General features: G+C 39.1%; 1 protein-coding gene across 1 annotated transcript in view; it reads left to right on the plus strand.

Moving 5' to 3' along the window:
* The window catches only part of LOC112398302 (putative protein FAM90A2P), a 44,814-nt gene that overhangs the window by 15,552 nt on the left and 9,991 nt on the right, over positions 1-19,271 (plus strand). Inside the window, exon 2 of the mRNA XM_024742777.1 lies at positions 12,191-12,369. Coding sequence (XP_024598545.1) covers positions 12,355-12,369 — 15 coding nt within the window. The 5' untranslated portion in view covers positions 12,191-12,354. The remainder of the gene's footprint in view (positions 1-12,190; positions 12,370-19,271) is intronic.

The following is a 19,271-nucleotide window of genomic DNA, read 5'->3' on the forward strand; positions in this document are numbered from 1 at the left end:
TTTGCATGCCAGTTTCTTTTATGGTACAGAGAGGGAGAGGAGGAAGTAAAGTAAAAAGGCCATAAGCTTTGCAAATATCCCCTGGAATGGCCAGCCTTGGGCAGGGGATGTGTTAATTTCTTCTTCCTTGCAGCCATCCACAGGTGGACAGGGTCAGATTGTCTACCTGTAAGCTGAACCGAGGCACTTTAACATTCAGGCAGAAGGGCAGGGTTCCCTGAGGCAGGCCATTATGTATGATTATAATAACAAAAGCAATGAAAAGCAAAGATTAAAGTCAAAGAAACAGATGGAACGTGGAGTCCAATTTAGCTCTTCCCTTTACAAAACCATCTTTTTTACTTGCCTTTAGTCATGAAAAATCTAGTTTATGAGGGTTTTTTTTTGGTCCAAAATTCATGACTGTTGCTTTTATTATATGCTGGGGCATTTTGGGGATGGTTTTCATTAAATTTTCCATGTTCAGAAATTAAAGATGAGAGTAATTCTTCAGTGAGCATATTAAGTTGATTTTGTTTAATTAATACAGTTTATTACTTCTCAATTGGAGAGGAACCCTAAGATGGCTTTTCTTCAGTTATTGTTTCTTCCACCTCTTATATGTAACATTATCAAAGTTAATCACTTTACTGTAAAAATTAGATCAGGTGAAAATTTGTAGAATTCATAAGTCATGGGGTTGTTTAGGCATGAACAAACACACGTGACTGTGATGGGTGTTTAATAGATTTTGTAAAAGTAGGAGAAAAATATTCCAATTTGAATGATGCTGTAGCATGATGTAAAAGACAGAAAATGTACAAGATGAAGAATTGCATGATTTCGCATGTGGTGAGAGGACACCTGTTCTCTGACTGCACAACTGACACACCCTAAATTTAGGAGAAAAATCTACTTGTTTCATTTCCTGATTATTTCCAGTTTGTTTTTTATCATTGTCATCCTTGCTACATATGAATCACAGTCACTGTCCTTCTTTGCTTTCATTATGGACACAGGGTTCCCACTGCTCTCCTCACCCCCAGTCGTCCATGCAGGCCCTGGTAGTTTTTGATGTGTACTTTCAAAATTTCGAAAGCAATGAAAAATTTAAGTGATCAGTTTGAGGTCACTTATACGATTCAAATACAGCATTATGATCACTTAATTGTGATAAGAGTGGAGCAGCTTCAATGGACCAGAGTTTTAACTCAGGCAGTTAGCACTAGGAGACTTGTAAAGACTGATAAAATAGGACAATGGTGTTTTTTTATTTGGTTGGTTGGGTTTTCTTTTAGAGAGAGTTACATAAGACTTGTTGAAAGTACATATGGAGAGTTCCTTGGAAATGTAGGGAGGAAAGGAATGTAGCAAGGAAGCTCCACATATTCACCCCAAGGTCTTAGGCAGCTGGTGGTGGTGTGTTCGGATGTACAAATGATAGAGATGGAGACTTGGCAAGTGTGCTGGGTTTCTGAGAATCCAGGAAATCTAATTCTGTCCTAGTGATTTAAAATATTTCCTGGGCAGTACTAAGGACTGGATGCTATTAGTAGACAGAGATTATTACATTTTCCCAGGCTTAGATCAGTGGCAGTTTGATGGAGATGGGGTGTGGAATGAAACAATCTTTGTGAACATAGCTTGAAATGTCCCGTAGCAGACTAGATGTGGAGATGAGGAAGACTTCTGGACACTGTAATAGGCAGGTAAGCATGACATGTGCTGTGGTTTCACAGAAACCTAGGTGCCAGGTGTATACCAGCAACATAAAATATATCTACTGTAAATGAGTGACCTTCCAGGGAAGCTGACCCACAGGTGGCAGGGAGCATCCTCACTTCCTCTCAACAGAGTGACGGCCTTGTCATGTGCTCTGGGATCTGTACCAGGTGTCACTTAATTGGGGGAAAAGTTTATCAGTCAGAGGCAGTGAGCATTTCTTTTTCAGTTTATTTGGTTTTTAGGCTAGAAGTTCTGATTTTTTTCATAGCCCATATACTGTCTTTTTACCAATCTTGCCTGGAATGAGAAGAGGACTTTTTTCAGTTGTGCTAATTGATACAATGGACTTGGGTAGCAGTTTATGCTCACTTTTAACCTTGGTATAAGTAAAATATAATCATGTGTGTTTTTCTATTGCTAGTGGTTTGTTTTCAGTTATACCAAGAATGGACTTATGCATATGCATAGAAAAGATGTACATTTGGTGTTATGTACACAGTGCATAGGTAGATGTTCATAGCTGAAAAAATGGCTGAGAATATTTATGAGTTACCTTTACTTTTTTCACTTCTTCTCTCTGGTGTTGGCCACATGCAGGCACTTTACACATTTCTGTTCTCTCATAACCCTGGTATGGTTGCCCCACAGTCATATATCACATTTCTTTATCTATGCTAGACACCAGGGAAGCAATAGATGGCACCTCAAATTTCTAGATGCCTAAATTAAATAAATAAAACACAAATTGGGATCATCAAATTTTAGTGAGAATGAAGAGCAATTAATCTCCTGTATTGCTGATTGCAGAATTAAAAATATATCCAGTTAGGAAAACTGATTGACTTTTACTAATAAACATAAACCTTTACCCTATTAGGAAGAAAAAGTGAAAGTAAGCACAAAACAATGAAACATCTCTGAACTTCAAAGATACCCTTCCATTCTGTATTCCTCCACCATCTATAGTTAGCTTCTATTGCATGCAAATGCTTTTTAAAATCAATGATAGGGAAACAGAACATGAGACAGAAAGGTGAGTCTCAGTATCTGCATCCTCATGGTTATTAAGTACTGCAAGTGTAGTGCTACTAAAAACTGGTCTGGGGGAGCAGCATTGGCACAAAGAAGAAACTTGATAAAGATGCCAGTTCCTGGGCCCCACTCCAAACCTGCAGAATGACAATTCCTTCCATGGGTCCTGGAATACTTCGTATGCCTATTTAAATTTGAGAGGCACAATTTACATAAATGCTTATCACTCTAGGCTTACAATAAAGATGACATGGTGAGTTATAATAACCAGTATCACCTGTGACCTCCTTCACAGATTCTTTTTTTTAATTAGTTAATTAATTAGATTTTTGGCTGCATTTGGGTCTTTGTTGCTGTGTGTAGGCTTTCTCTAGTTGCGGTGAGCGGGGGCTATGCTTCGTTGTGGTGCGCGGGCTTCTCAGTGGGGTGGCTTCTCTCGTTGCAGAGCTTGGGGTCTAGGTGCGCAGGCTTCAGTAGTTGTGGCACGTGGGCTCAGTAGTTGTGGCTCACGGGTTCTAGAGTGCAGGCTCAGTAGTTGTGGTGCCCAGGCTTAGTTGCTCCACAGCATGTAGGATCTTCCCGGACCAGGGCTCAAACCCATGTCCCCTGCATTGGCAGGCGGATTTGTAACCACTGAGCCACCTGGGAAGTCCTCCTTCACAGGTTCTGCCTGAGAGCACATTAAAAAAAAAAAAGTATAATTGACCTACAATATTATATTTGATTCAGGTGTACAACATAGTTTCAGGTGAACAGCATAACTTATATAGATTACAATAAATTTTTTTAAACTGCATGCTTCAGGCAATTCCAGGGTGAAACCAGAGTTAAGCAAGAGGGCTCTCAGGTATATTTGTGGTGTGAGAGTTGAGTCCAACCTTTGGTTCAAGAAAAGGTAATAGAGTCTGTGTGGTCGGGTCAGGTCCTTGCAAACCACATTCCCCATTGCTATAGCAGAATTAGTGGTTGACTGAGGCGGAAGGGCAGGTGAAAACAGGGAAGGAGAATATCACATTTTGGCCTCAAAATCTGCAAATTAGAAATTCTTCCTATGTATTTTAAAGGGGCTGTCAGGGAATACTATTTGGTGAAATCATTTTCTATAACATATAGTGTCCTCTCTTCTCTGCTGAACACAGTACTGGATTGGAAATTGTAGAATCCCCAGCATGAGTCATGTTCCTTTTCTAAATAAACAGGTCTTGCTGTCTCTAAGCTGAACCTGGTCACCTTTTTTGAGCAAAGGAAAGAGCGGGGATGTGAAGAAAAGGAGATAACAGTCATACCCTCTGGTAGGGAATGAATAAAGCAGATGGCACAGGTGTGATGTCCAAAGGTGAAGGAGGAAGCTTGGCTTTAAAATGTGGTCTGGGAAGCTCTGCTTCAATGAAAATTATTTTGGGGGGCCTAGGTTTATGTCTTCTGGCTGTCATAAACTGTGGACCCTTGAAATATCATGCTTGTTGAGGTAGATTAATTTACTGAAAATTTTCCAGTAAACTGGAATAATGAGCTGTAGGGACACTACAAAGAACACAGGAAGATGTTTTAACTGGATTTTAAGGAAACAGCATGTGGAGGCAACAACTGATTAGAGATTTGGTGTACATGAAAAATGAGCTCTTATAATTTGCACAAAGAAGACTTTCCTGTGATACCCCCTTTACTGACAAAGAAAGATTTCAAGAGGAAGTCCTGCATTTCTGATCTTAGAAAACACATTTATAGGGGATCTTTTCATTAAATTTGGAACAACATAGAAGGCAAAATATATGAATCTATTTTGTTTAATAGTTTGATTATTTTCGAAATCAAGAAGAGTTAAAATGCCTTCCTTAGAAAATAAAAAAGGGTATAAACTCAAAGAGGTAATCAGTTAACATAACTATTTGTAATTCAATTATAAACTTTTATATAAGTCAATATTTTGTTATGAAATAATTTTAGAATTGTAGAAAATCTTCAAAGATAATACAGAGAGGTCTCAAATATGTTTTCACTATAGTTACCGTTGTACATTGCCATGCTGCATTTGTGAAAACTAGGAAATCTCCACTGGTACATTACTGTTGTCTGAATTCCAGACTTTATTTGCATCCCACCAGTTTTGACCCTATGTCATTCTTCTCTTCCAGGACCCAGTTGAGCACATTAGGTACATATAGTCATCATATGTTCCCTGTCTCTTGTGCTCTATGACCCTCTTAGTCTTCCCTTATTTTTCATGACCTTCATGAGTTTGAGGAATACTGATGAGACACTGCTTAGAATATCCCTAAAGCTGAGTTTGTGTTATGTGCTCCTCATGATTAGAATAAATGAGTAATTTTCGAGAAAGATTCCACATCTCATCATGTCATATCATTTGGTAATTGACATGGTTTATTGTTAAGGTGGTCCATCACTTGTTTAAAGTATTTACGAGTTTTCTCCATTGTGAAGTTACTGTGTTTTTCTTTTCCATACTCTATTTTTTGTAGGGCAATCACTAAGTGCATCTCATATGCAAGGAGGGGCTGAGGGGATAAAATAATCTTCCCGACTTTTTTTTTTTTTTTTTTTAACCTCTTTATTGGGGTATAATTGCTTTACAATGGTGTGTTAGTTTCTGATTCTTCCCGACTTTAAAAGAGGAATAACTCCTTATATTATTCATCATCCTTATGTACAGCATATATTCCTTTTCTCCATTTATTTCTGTAATTATATTTTTAACATTGATATGGAATCCTATATATTTATTGAATATTTTGTTATTATCATTCAGTTCCATGCTCTTTATTTTGTTGTTCAAGTTCATCTACATTTGACCATTGGGAGCTTTTTCAGGTTGGTTCTGTTTACCCGTGATGTGCCACCAAACTTTTCTTTTTTAATAAATTTATTTATTTATTTATTTATTTGTCTATTTATCTATTTATTTATTTATGGCTGCATTGGGGCTTCATTGCTGTGCATGGGCTTTCTCTAGTTGCAGTGAGCGGGGGCTACTCTTCACTGTGGTGCACGGGCTTCTTATTGCAGTGGCTTCTATTGTTGCAGAGCACGGGCTATAGGTACGCAGGCTCAGCAGTTGTGGCACCAGGCTTAGCTGCCCTGTGGCATGTGGGATCTTCCCAGACAAGGGCTCGAACCCATGTCCCCTGCATTGGCAGGCGGATTCTTAACCACTGCGCCACCAGGGAAGCCTGCCACCAAACTTTTGATTCAAGCATTATTTATAGCCTCTATAAGATCTTTCATGCTCTTGTGTATTCCCAGTTTCCACAGCCTACTCAGTATTTCCTGCTTCTTTCACATGCGACTCTGTCTGACTTTTACGTTTGGGATAACATAAAACAAAACAAAAAGCAGTCTCTCAAAACTCTTCAATGATCTCCTTGGAAATAACTAGTAGTTTGTAGGGGGTTTTTTGGTAAGTAACCACTGGGATAAAGTTTTTCACAAATATCCTCTGTTCCCCAAAACTGATCTCTTATTGCACCTACAGGTGAAAAGATACTTGCAGTTGTGAGGGGAGATGAGGCCAGAGAATCACAAACCTACACCTAGGTTTATGACTGCTTCCCTCCAATATGGGTACTGGCTGTCTTGACAGTCACACTGAGCCCACCACCCTGACAGCAGAAAGGAGTCAGGTGACAATTTTTTCTTTCAATCTGAAAGGATGACTGTCTATGGGAGGGTGTCAGGTATTTAAGTAAATATTTATTCCAGAAAAAGTGATTCTTCAGGGTTTGATTCTGGTCCAGTGCCAAAGCCATACAGGAAGTTGAAATAATTCTGAAGCTTGAGCTGAACTAGTAAAGAGAGATTGGGATTATAGTTCCTCCATCAATCTGTTATGGCTTCTAATGTAATTTAGTGTAATTCACAATGACCTTGATTCTTGGTGCTGAATCCAAGTAATACTGCAACCTGACTTTTAATATACTCTTAAGTGCAGAAACCAAGTGCAGAAACCAATCTGTTGTTCATATCAACGACTGGAATCAGAGACTAAATGTTCAGGATTACTGCACGTATGAGCCTGTAACACCACATGCTGATAATAAAGACTAAGAGAAATGTATGTAAGTCATTTAGTCCTGCACAGAATGTTGTATACAAATGGCAGTTGCTGGAAGAGAAATATGTTCTCTAACTCAGGGTGTATAAAGTACTTAATGGAGACAGAAACTTTTTTCTGCTGCCATCGTCAGTGGTCTGTCTATCTTGATGAGATGGTCTTCCCTCTTGAAGAAAATGAATTCGTCCTTAACGAAATATAAATGTATAATAATGAGTTTCAGAGAACAGAAGTCAGTCTCAAATGTATCTTGTAATATTTCCTCTGTTTCAAAAATATTCTATCAATAAAAATGTATGATTTCAATTTAATAAAATGCACAAGATTTCACACATGAGAGATTCCATTTTTACGTAACTATCTTGTATGTTAAAATAACATAAAAGGTGTATCTGTCTTCACTGCTAATAGTTTTACTTCACTTACATATTAATAAATTGGTGATAATATGATGTGAAATTAGTAAAAATTTTTAACCTACACAATTTTATTAATATTAGTGATTCATAACACCTACTTTAAGGCACACTATGATGCTATTCAACAATTCCTGTGATGAGTGGTATTCCATTTTGTTCAGGCACAGAAACATATGACTCTCTCTGTTGCTGTCCTAATATTGAGCCTGTCTTGCATGTATTAAATCCGACTTTGTCATATTGCAGGTTTCTGTAGTATTACAATGAGAGCATCTATATTAAGATCACTACATCCTTTGCATAATTGATATTGGCCTATCAATAAATCTTTATACTGAACTGGAAACTTGTTGGTACTAAAATAATAATTACCACCAACTTAAACTATAATAACAAGTTAGGAAAACAGATAAATATATATCTAAACTATTGGAAAAACACAGCTAACTAGATTTGTAAGTATATCATAGTAATTAAGTACACTAGGTTTGTCAACAGAAAAAGGATTTGGGATTCGGTTATGATTTATTTCATAACAGAATCACCATCTTACTGACTGTAGGACTGTTATTACGTATTCCCTGATGTTTCATGTTTGCTGCTCATGATCTGATCCATGTCTCTATGGTTTTCATCTTGAATAGGCACAGGCAGCAGATTGAGCACATCCATAGGACTATTAACTCCTCTAGATCCTCCCCTGAATCTAGAGCCACCCAAAGCATCCTTGTCTTGATGAGCACTTTTGTGTCTTTGTAACCCTCTCTTCCATATTTCACATTTGTTTGGCTCCTTTTAGTAATCCCAGCTGGTGAATGGTGAACTCTGCTGCATTGGTTACTGTCTGTTTCTTACCTCTAGTCCCCTGCATTCTCTTGATTCATGACTGCAGAGTATCCAGGCATTGTTTTTCTTTGATAATAATGGGAGAATTTCCTAATCTTGTGAGATATATGTAAATTGATGATATTTGCACATAGATCAGTTTTTTGTATATTCATTCCTCTCTAAGTCCTAAGTATAATTTACAAACAGTCATTTACAAGAGAGTGGCAAATAAGACAATTTTATGCTCCAAAAGAAGCAATAAATCATAGTACAATTGTAAATGCTTTTTTTTTTTTTTGCGGTACGCGAGCCTCTCACTGTTGTGGCCTCTCCCGTTGCGGAGCGCAGGCTCAGCGGCCATGGCTCACGGGCCCAGCCACTCTGCGGCATGTGGGATCGTCCCGGACCGGGGCACGAACCCGCGTTCCCTGCATCGCTAGGCGGACTCTCAACCACTGCGCCACCTGGGAAGCCCATAAATGCATTATTGTTTGATTATCATATAAATACCTATGTAAATATAATTTTATTAATGCTTGTAGTGGAGCTTCCGAATCTAGGCAGTGTCAAGCAGAAGTCTCTTAAATAATCTGGGATTACAGAGGAGTCTTGAGTGTGCAAATAGGTATCTGAAATAATATATTTTACTGGAAACAAACTCAGCCTGGAGTTGTAGGAATAGCTACATGAAATGAAAGAGCATGTAAGATATACCATATATATATGGTAGTATGGTCATTTTAAAAGTATTAATTCTTCCAAACCATGAGCATGGTATATTTTTTCATCTTTTTGTGTTGCCTTCAACTTCTTTTATCAGTGTCTGATAGTTTCTTGAGTATGTGTCTTTTACCTGCTTAGGTATGTTTATTCCTAGGTATTTTATTCTTTGTGATGTTATTGCATATGGTATAGTTTCTGTAATTTCTTTCTGATAGTTCATTGTCAGTGTATAGAAATGCAACAGATCTGTATATTAATTTTGTATCTTGCAACTTTTCTGAATTCATTGATGTGCTCTAGTGGTTTTTTGGTGGCGTCTTTAGGATTTTCTATGTACAGTGTTATGTCATCTGCAGACAGTGACAGTTGCACTTCTTCCTTTCCAATTTGGTTTGCTTTTCTTTTTCTTGTCTGATTTGGTGTGCCTGGATTTCCAATACTATGTTGAATTAAAGTGGCAAGAGTGGGCATTCCTGTCTTGACCCAGACCTTAAGGAAATGCTTTCAGTTTTTTACCATTGAGTATGAAGTTAGCTGTTGCCTTCTCCAAATGGCCTTTATTATGCTGAGGTATGTATCCTCTATACCCAGTGTCTGGAGAGCTTTTAATCATGAATTGATGTTGAATTTTGTCAAAAGCTTTTTATGCATCTATTGAGATGATCATGTTTTTTTATTTATCATATGATTTTTATTCTTCAGTTTGTTACTGTGGTTTATCACATGGATTGATATGAAGATACTGAACCACCCCTGACTCCCTGGGATTAATCCCACTTGACCATGGTGTATGATACTTTTAATATATTGTTGGACTCATTTTGCTGATATTTTTTGAGGATTTTTGCATGTATGTTCATCAGTGACATTGCCTAGTAATTTTCTTTTTTTATGTGATATTTTTGTCTGATTTTGGTATCAGGATGATGCTGACCTAATCCTCTGCAATATTCTGGAATAGTTTGAGGTTATGTGTTAACTTTTTTCTAAATGTTTGGTAGAATTCAACTCTGAAGCCATCTGATCCTTCACTTTTGTTTGTTGAGTTTTTGTTTTTGTTTTTAATTAGTACTGATTCTATTTCATTACTGGCAATTGCTCTGTTCATATTTTCTGTTTCTTCTGGGTTCAGTCCTGGGAGATGGTACAATTCTAGGAATTTGTCCATTTCTTCTACTTTGTTCATTTTATTGGTGTATATAGTTGTTCGGTTACCAAAGGGGAAAGGTGTGTGTGGGGGGGTGGAAATTGAGAGTTTGGGATTGACATACCTACATAGATAACCAACAAGGACCTAGTGTATAGCACAGAGAACTCTGCTCAATATTCTGTAATAATCTAAACAGGTAAATAATTTGAAAAGATATATATATATATTACTTGGCTGTACACCTGAAACTAACACAACATTGTAAATCAATTATACTCCAATATAAAATAAAAATTAAAAAAAGCAGATGTGGTATATATGTACAATGCAATACTATTCAGCCACGAAAAAATGAAATTTTGCCATTTGTAGCAACATAGATGGACTTGGAGGGCATTATGCTAAGCTAAATAAGTCAAAGAAAGTCAAATACTGTATGATATCACTTATATGTAGAATCTAAAAAATAAAACAAACTAGTAAATATAACAAAAAAGAAGCAAACTCAGAGATATATCGAACAAACTACTTGTTACCAGTGAGGAGAGGGGAGGGGCAATATAGGAGTTGGGGAGTGGAAAGTACAAACAATTCGTTGTAAGATAGCTGAAAGACATATTGTACAACATACATATTGGGGAAAGTAACCAATATTTTATAGTAACTGTAAATGAAAAGTAACATTTAAAGTTGTATAAAAATTAAAAAGAAAATTTTAAAAAGATTCAGAATTCTCAGAATATTTGAAAAAGTGGATGTGCTTTTCTCTAATTTTTACCTTAATCAATGCGCTTTTTAAAATGTGAGAAAGTATAGGGACTTCCCTGGTGGTCCAGTGGGTAAGACTCCGCACTCCCAATGCAGGGGGCCCGGGTTTGATCCCTGGTGGGGGAACTAGATCCCACACGCATGCCACAACTAAGAAGCCCACATGCCACAACTAAAAAAAAAAAAAAAATCCCGCATGCTGCAACTGAACGTGCCGCAGCGAAGATCTTGCGTGCCTCAACTAAGATCCAGTGCAGCCAAAATAAATAAATAAAAATATATTAAAGATGTGAGAAAGTATAAACACGTAAGGGAAGATGGGGAGAACAAACTGCAGCGCCACAATTTATAACACACACACATAGACATACAATGAATGAAAAATCTTATCTGTTAATTCAGGTATAATGTGCTTTATTACTTCACATAGATCACAAATTCCTTTGTTAATCATTAAATATGCATTCATGGCATCATTTTCAAAGTCTTTTGTCCATTCCCAACCCAAAATGTTAATCCACCCTTCATTGCTGCCTTTCGTTTATTTTCAAACAGATCTGTGATGTAAATAGCTTTGTGCTCTGCATCTTTTGGGGTATGGAGTCTCAGCTCACCTGAGGACAGGTGGTCCTGTCCTGTCCCTGGGTAGTCCTGTCTGTCAAGTGGGCCCTGAGAGGAGAGGGGGCTAAAGGACCTGAGGACTAAGGGTACCTTTGGGAAGATTTCTAAGGGTGACCCCTCACACATCCCTAAACCCACCACATGATTTCCACCAACCAAGCAGCATCTACCATAGGCAACAACAAGACAACACCTATTCCAGGAGGAACTCGGCCCCTAGGAATCAGGCCCAGGGAACCTGCACTTCTGGAAATTCTCTGAAGCCTTTACACTACTCAGTGGTCTCAGGTGTGCTATGCCTGATCTCTTATCTCAGTGCTACTGAATATGGGTCTGAGGGGGTAACATCTGCATGAACAAGAAAACTCATAAAAGATGTTTTTGGAGCCCTACAGAAGTTTCATAACTTAGAGTGGGGCCTGGTTCCCCGCAAATTTGTACACACTTTAAAGCTTCAGAAGAAACATTTGCTATGTGGTTCCCATGCAGTTTCCCATTAGTATTACGTGATGAGTATTTAGAAATAACATCACCTGTGCCCTCCCCACAGAGTCTGTCTATTGATCTGGGTGGGAGCATCCGAGTGTTTTAACTCCAGGTGATTCTAAGGTTAGGCCCGGTTTAAGCCCAAGCCCAAGGGCTACTGGTACCTGGTGATAGTTGTTTGCAGTCTTCAGTCCTTTTGCCTTTGGGGAGACATTGGTGTCTGCTCTACAGGAGATTGGAAAGGGCAGGTCAGTGTAGCCAACTTACTCTGTGCTGTAGCAGAAGTTTGGGGGCATCTGTGTGAGGGGAGAGCATGTTGTCGGCAGGAAAGAAAAAGCTCACAGTTTGGTCTCCATGCAGGAGCTCATTGTTCCTGAATCTCTTTTTCAGGTTGCCGTTTCAGCATTTCAAGGTCCTTTAGCCTGTTGGTGTTGTGGGAAGAGGTGAAGGAGCTGTGCTGACGGCACTGAGGCATATTTTCAAGATCCCAGTGGGATTCCTCGACATCATATCAATGAGAAAACGACCCAGAGCAGGAGGAAGGAGAGGAGGAAATGGCAGCTTCTCAGGTAACTGACCTGTCCTGGGTCAGAGGCTCTGTCTGTTTTTCCTTCTGAAATGTCATGGATTAAGAACCTACAAATCTTTAACTCTCTACTTCTTATGTGCCTAGCAAGGTCATTTTCAACTACTTACTTCTTTCCTTCTTGTGATAGTCAAAGTCAGCACTTTAGAATACTTCTACCCTGCGTTCCAGAGCCTTTTCCACATTGTCTGCATCCAGGCTCCCTACAGAGCGTGGAGAATGACATCCAACTATTGAAATGATTCCCTTTGAAAGATCTACATGGGAAGGCATTAATATCCAAAATTCCCTAAGAGATAATTTTGGATGATGAGCTATTAGTGAAGAAGGGGGGCTTCCCTGGTGGCGCAGTGGTTGAGAGTCCGCCTACCGATGCAGGGGACACGGGTTCGTGCCCCGGTCCGGGAGGATCCCACATGCCGCGGAGCAGCTGGGCCCGTGAGCCATGGCCGCTGAGCCTGCGCGTCCGGAGCCTGTGCTCCACAACGGGAGAGGCCACAACGGTGAGAGGCCCGTGTACCGCAAAAAAAAAAAGGGGAAAGTGAAATGATTAATGTACATCTGAATGCAACAACTTAGCACACCAGGATTAAGAAAATGCACTTTTGGGCTTCCCTGGTGGCGCAGTGGTTGAGAGTCCGCCTACCGATGCAGGAGACAGGGGTTCATGCCCCGGTCCTGGAAAATCCCACAAGCCGTGGAGCTGCTGGGCCCGTGAGCCATGGCCACTGAGCCTGCGCGTCCAGAGCCTGTGCTCTGCAACGGGAGAGGCCACAGCAGTGAGGGGCCCGCATACCGCAAAAAAAAAAAAGAGAGAAAATGCACTTTTTATTTTTATTTTTTAAAATAAATTTATTTATTTATTTTTGGCTGCGTTGGGTCTTCGTTGCTGCCTGCAGGCTTTCTCTAGTTGTGGTGAGCGGGGGCTACTCTTCATTGCGGTGTGTGGGCTTCTTGTTGCAGTGGCTTCTCTTGTTGCAGAGCATGGGCTCTAGGCACACAGGCTTCAGTAGTTGCAGCACGCAGGCTCAGTAGTTGTGGCACATGGGCTTAGTTGCTCTGTGCATGTGGGATCTTCCCAGTCCAGGGCTCAAACCCGTGTCCCCTGCATTGGCAGGCGGATTCTTAACCACTGCACCACCAGGGAAGTCCCAGAAAATGCACTTTTAAATGGGATGGCATTAGTGATCTAGATAACACAAAGTTCTGGAAAAAAAAAAGTAATTAGGTGAGACTTGCTCTCTATATTTATAAGAAAGACTTACTATTTAAATACACAATTAGAGTTAGGGAACATGAGAAGTATATGTGGACTGAAATTTGCATAAACTTACATTTTTTTCATGATAGTTTCAGATTATGATTTTCTTATGTATTTTGACCGAGAATACAACAGCAGTGATAATGTCTTGATAATGTCTTGCGTGCTTCAGTCACCTGATAATCATTTGTCCCAATACACCTGATGTTCACTGGTTTAGGTGCTTTCTGCAGATTCCTCCATGATGTTCAAATAGTTCTTTTATCTTTAATAAGGGTTTTGTGTGATTCACTGAGAAATGTGCATAAACCATCACAGTAAATCTGGAAATTCCCATGTTGTCTTAGTTTTCCTTTGTTTGTACTTTGTTTTTGAAAAATGAACACTTTCACCTTTCTTTATTAAAGACTGGCTTTACAAGTGGAAGTTGTAAAGAGGAATCAGTCAAGCCTTGTTCTTCTAAGTTTCTATTATACTCCATACTCATGTAACAGACATACTCTTCATCACTTTGTATTTTCAAAAATGTTTACAAGAATCATATTGTTAATGTATGCTCAAATTGTGTTAAATTTCTGAAATATAGCTCAACTCAAATGATAAATATTTGCTAAGAAATCAGGGATTCAGAACCAATAGCTCTACCTTATTTTATATCATTGTGTGTGTCTCCCCTAGTGTATCTATAAAATACAAATTTTTGCTGGGATGTTTTTGAGAACTGATTCAATCTCCTTAATAGTAATTTGGCCTGTTCAGATTGTTTTATTTCTTCATGATTCAGTCTTTTTATTTTTAAATTTTTTCTTTAGCCCATTGATTCTTTAGGATCGTGTTGTTTAATTGCCACATATCTGTAAATTTTCCAGATTCTTCCTGTTGTTCATTTCTGGTTTCTTACCATTGTAGTCGAAAAAATACTTAGTATGATATCAGTCTTCTTAAATTTGCTAAGACTTGTTTAGTGACCCCATCACATGATCTGGCCTAGAGAATATTCAATGTGCACTGGAGAAGAATATGTATTCTGCCCCTGTTTGATGGACTGCTCTGTCTTAAGTCCATTTGGTCTAATGTATAATTCAAGTTCAGTACTTCCTCACTGATTCTTTCTGGATTCATTGTTGAAAGTTGGGTGTGAAAGATCCCTACAATTTTTTTTTGTATTGTCTGTTTCTATCTTCAAATCTGTTAGTATTTGCTTAACATATTAAAGTCCCCCACCGTTAAGGCGTATTTATTTATGATTGTATTCTTGATGAATTGGCAATGTTATCATTATATAATGACCTTATTTTTGTTGTTGCTGCAGCTTTTGGCTGATTTTTTTTTTTTTTTTTTTTGTCTTGTGTAACTGTAGCTACCTCTGCTTTCTGTTGGTTTCCACTTTTATGGAATATCTTGTTCCAATGCTTCACTTTGAGCCTATTTGTGTTTTTAACATTTAAGTTAGTCTCTGATAGGCTGCTTATAGTTTCATCATGAATTTTTATCTGTCTAGCCACGCTATGACTTTTGACTAAAGAATTTAGTATATTTGTTTATAGTGATTATTGGCAGGTAAGGACTAACCAATGCCATCTTATTGTTTTCTGGATGTTCTGTTGTTTCTTGTTCCTTTCTTCCTCTTCTGCTTTTTTTTATGAATTAGTGATATTGTGTAGTGGTATATTATGATTTCCTTCTCTTTATTTTGTGAATCTACTCTAGGCTTTTGCTTTGTGGTTCCATGAGGCTCACAGAAAACATCTTATAGATATAACACTCTATTTTATGTTGATAACAATTTAACTTCCATCACATACAAAAAAATCTACTCTTTTACTCCCCTCCATACAATTTTGTGGAGTTTAGCTCTTTGTATATTGTTTATACATTAAAGTGATTATAGCTGCAGTTATTTTAATCATCACATACTTTAACCTTGTTAACTGGTTAAACACACCACCATATCACATTATTTAAGTATTCCTACCTTAACTATATACCTATGTTTACAAGTCTATTGTGTATTGGCATATGTTTTCATGGTACTATTTAGTTTTAGCTTGAGAAACTTTTAGAATTTCTTTTAAGACACATCTAGTGATGATGCACTCTCTCGGCTTTTTTTTTTTTTTTTTTTTGAAAGAGTTTTTAATCTCTCCATTTAAGAGGGACAATTATGATGGAGACAATTATCCTGGTTGACTTTTTTTTTTTATTTGAACAATTTGAATCTATTATCCCACTCTCTCCTGACCTGTGAGGTTTCTGTTGAGAAATCAGTGGATAACCTTATGAGGGTTCTTTTATAAGTTACAAGTTTCTCTCCTCCTGTTGCTTTTAAGATTCTTTGTTTTTGATAGTTGACAGTTTTACTCTAATGTGTTTTGGAGAAGATATTTTTTTGAGTTGAGTTTGTCTGGTGCCTATGAGCTTCATGAACTTCGATATCCAAATCTCTCCCCTGATTTCGAAAGTTCTCAGCCACTATTTCTTTTTTTTTTTTTTTTAACATCTTCATTGGGGTATAAAGAAAGTTAAGGTGACCATATGTGCGTAGGTTTATCTCTGGGCTTTCTATCCTGTTCCATTGATCTATATTTCTGTTTTTGTGCTAGTACCATACTGTCTTGATTACTGTGGCTTTGTACTATAGTCTGAAGTCAGGGCGCTTAATTCCTCCAGCTCCGTTTTTCGTTCTCAAGAGTGCTTTGGCTAGGGTTAAAGGAGCCACTGATTCAGAGGCTCTGGCTCACTCACGCCGGGGGGAGGGAGGGGCGCGGAGTGCGGGGCGAGCCTGCGGCGGCAGAGGCCAGCGGGACGTTGCACCAGCCTGAGGCCCACCGTTCGTTCTCCCGGGGAAGTTGTCCCTGGATCCCGGGGACCTGGCAGTGGTGGGCTGCACAGGCTCTCCGGAAGAGGGGTGTGGATAGTGACCTGTGCTCGCACACAGGCCCCTTGGTGGCGGCAGCGGCAGCCTTAGTGTCTCCCGCCTGTCTCTGGGGTCCGCGCTTTTAGCCGCGGCTTGCGCCCGTCTCTGGAGTTCCTTTAAGCAGTGCTCTTAATCCCCTCTCCTCACGCACCAGGAAACAGAGGGGAGAAAACATCTCTTGCCTCCTTAGCAGCTCTAGACCTTTTCCCGGACTCCCTCCCGGCTAGCCGTGGTGCACTAATGCCTTCAGGCCATGTTCACGCAGCCAACCCCAGTACTCTCCCTGCACTCCGACCAAAGCCCGAACCTCAGCTCGCAGCCCCATCCACCGCGGCGGGTGAGCAGACAAGCCTCTCAGGCTGGTGAGTGCTGGTCGGCACCGATCCTCTGTGTGGGAATCTCCCCGCTTTGCCCTCTGCACCCGTTGCTGTGCTCTCCTCCACGGCTCTCCGAAGCTCTCTCCTCCGCCACCCGCAGTCTCTGCCTGGGAAGGGGCTTCCTAGTGTGTGGAAACCTTTCCTCCTTCACAGCTCCCTCCCACTGGTGCAGGTCCCGTCCCTATTCTTTTGTCTCTGTTTTTCTCTTTTGCCCTTCCCAGGTACCTGGGGAGTTTCTTGCCTTTTGGGAGGTCTGAGGTCTTCTGCCAGCATTCAGTAGGTGTTCTGTAGGAGTTGTTCCGCATGTAGATGTATTTCTGGTTTATCTGTGGGGAGGAAGGTGTTCTCTGCATCTTATTCTTCCGCTATCTTCTCCTCCGCCTGGACTTTAAAGGCTTTTGTTAGAGTAAGTGAATGTTAACAACTCTTTATAAATTAAAGTTGCCCTCTCCTAGGAACTTCAGCACTTCTCCAGAGGGATCGAATCAGCGCATGTCCCCGGCACCGGCTGCCCCGGGGCCACTCAGCCACTATTTCTTTAAAGAAGCTTTCTTTCTCTATTTTTTCTTCTAAGTCTCTGTAATTCACAGAATATTGCTTTTGAGTTTATCCTATAGATCACATAGTTATTCTTCACTGTTTTTCTCTGTTCTCCTCTGAGTGGATATTTTCAACTTACTGTCTTCTGACTCACAGAAAATTTCTTCTGCTTGACCTGTTTTAATATTGATGGTACTTTTTAGCATTTCTTTTTTCCTTACAATATATTTAACATATAATATTTGAATTTAAGGTGCACAACATGGTGATTTGATACATTTACGTATTATACTATGATTGCCATTGTAGCAGTAGTTATGATGACTATTTCTTACTGTGTTTAGAAAAATTAAGTTCTAGTCTCTTAGCAAGTTTATCGATTATAATAAAATACCACTGTCTAGATTCTCTATACTGTGCATCAGATCTTTAGGAATTATTTACTCTTAGTTAAAAGTTTGTACCTTTAAATAACATCTCTCCTGTTCCCCACACCCCAGCCCCTGGCAAACAACATTCTCCTGGTTGTTTTTGTGAGTTTGGCTTTTTTTTTTTTATTTTACAAATAAATGATATCACATAGTATTTTTCATTCTCTTTTCGACTTATCTCAACATAACTTACCCAAGGTACTCAATGTTGAAAATGGTAGAATTTTCTTCTTTTTAATGAGTGATAATATTCATTGTGTGTATGTAAATATAGATAAATATATAAATATAAATATCACATCTGTCTTATCCATTCATCAGTTGATAGGAATTTAGGTTTATTCCATATCTTGGCTATTGTGGATAATGCTGCAGTAAATATGGGGGTGCATATATCTTTTCAAGTTAGTGCTTTTATTTTCTTTGGATAAATACCCAGAAGTGGAATTGGTGGATCATACAGTGTATATATATAAATATATATATATATATATTTTTTTTTTTTTTTAACGTACGTGGGCCTTTCATTGCTGCGGCCCCTCCTGTTGCAGAGCACAGGCTCTGGACGCGCAGGCTCAGCGGCCATGGCCCACGGGCCCAGCCGCTCCACTGCACGTGGGATCCTCCCAGACCAGGGCACGAGCCCACGCCCCCCGCACTGGCAGGCGGACTCCCAACCGTTGCGTCACCAGGCAAGCCCCGTATTTTTAAAGTTTCGAGAAACCTTCAAATTGTTTTACATAGTTGCTGCAAAACATATATCCCCACTAACAGTTCACAAGTGTTCCATTTTGTCCACATCCTCACCAACGCTCATTATCTCTTGTTATTTAATGATAACCATCCTAACCGCTGCAAGATAATATCGTGTTGTGGTTTTGACTTGCATTGTTCTTATGGTTAGTCAGGATGACAGTTTTATATACCTTCAGTCATCTACATGTCTTTTTGAAAAAAAATTATTTCCTGCCCATTCATCCATTGGATTGTTTGGTTTCATGTGTATTTTGTGAGGCTTTTTTTTAAGGTATTTTAATTATGTGCCTTTTATCCAATATATGGTCCACACTTTTTCACATTTAGTAGGTTGACTTTTCATTTTGCTGATTTTTTAATTTGTTGTACAGAAGCTTTGAAGTTTGATTTATTCTCCTTTGCTGACTTCTGCCTTTGTTTTTTGTTCTCTTGATGTCATATTCAAAAAGTCATCAAAACAAATGTAGAGGAGTTTCTTAATGTTTCTTTTAGGACTTTTATGGTATCAGGTCTTAGGTTCAAGTCTCACCCATCTTGAGTTCATTTTTTTTTTTTTTTTTTTTTTTTTTTTGGTTTGGGCCCCCCCCTTTTTTTGGCCCTCTT

This window comes from Neophocaena asiaeorientalis, unplaced genomic scaffold (genome assembly GCF_003031525.2).
Source record: "Neophocaena asiaeorientalis asiaeorientalis breed wild unplaced genomic scaffold, Neophocaena_asiaeorientalis_V1.1 scaffold155, whole genome shotgun sequence".
Lineage (NCBI taxonomy): Eukaryota > Metazoa > Chordata > Mammalia > Artiodactyla > Phocoenidae > Neophocaena > Neophocaena asiaeorientalis.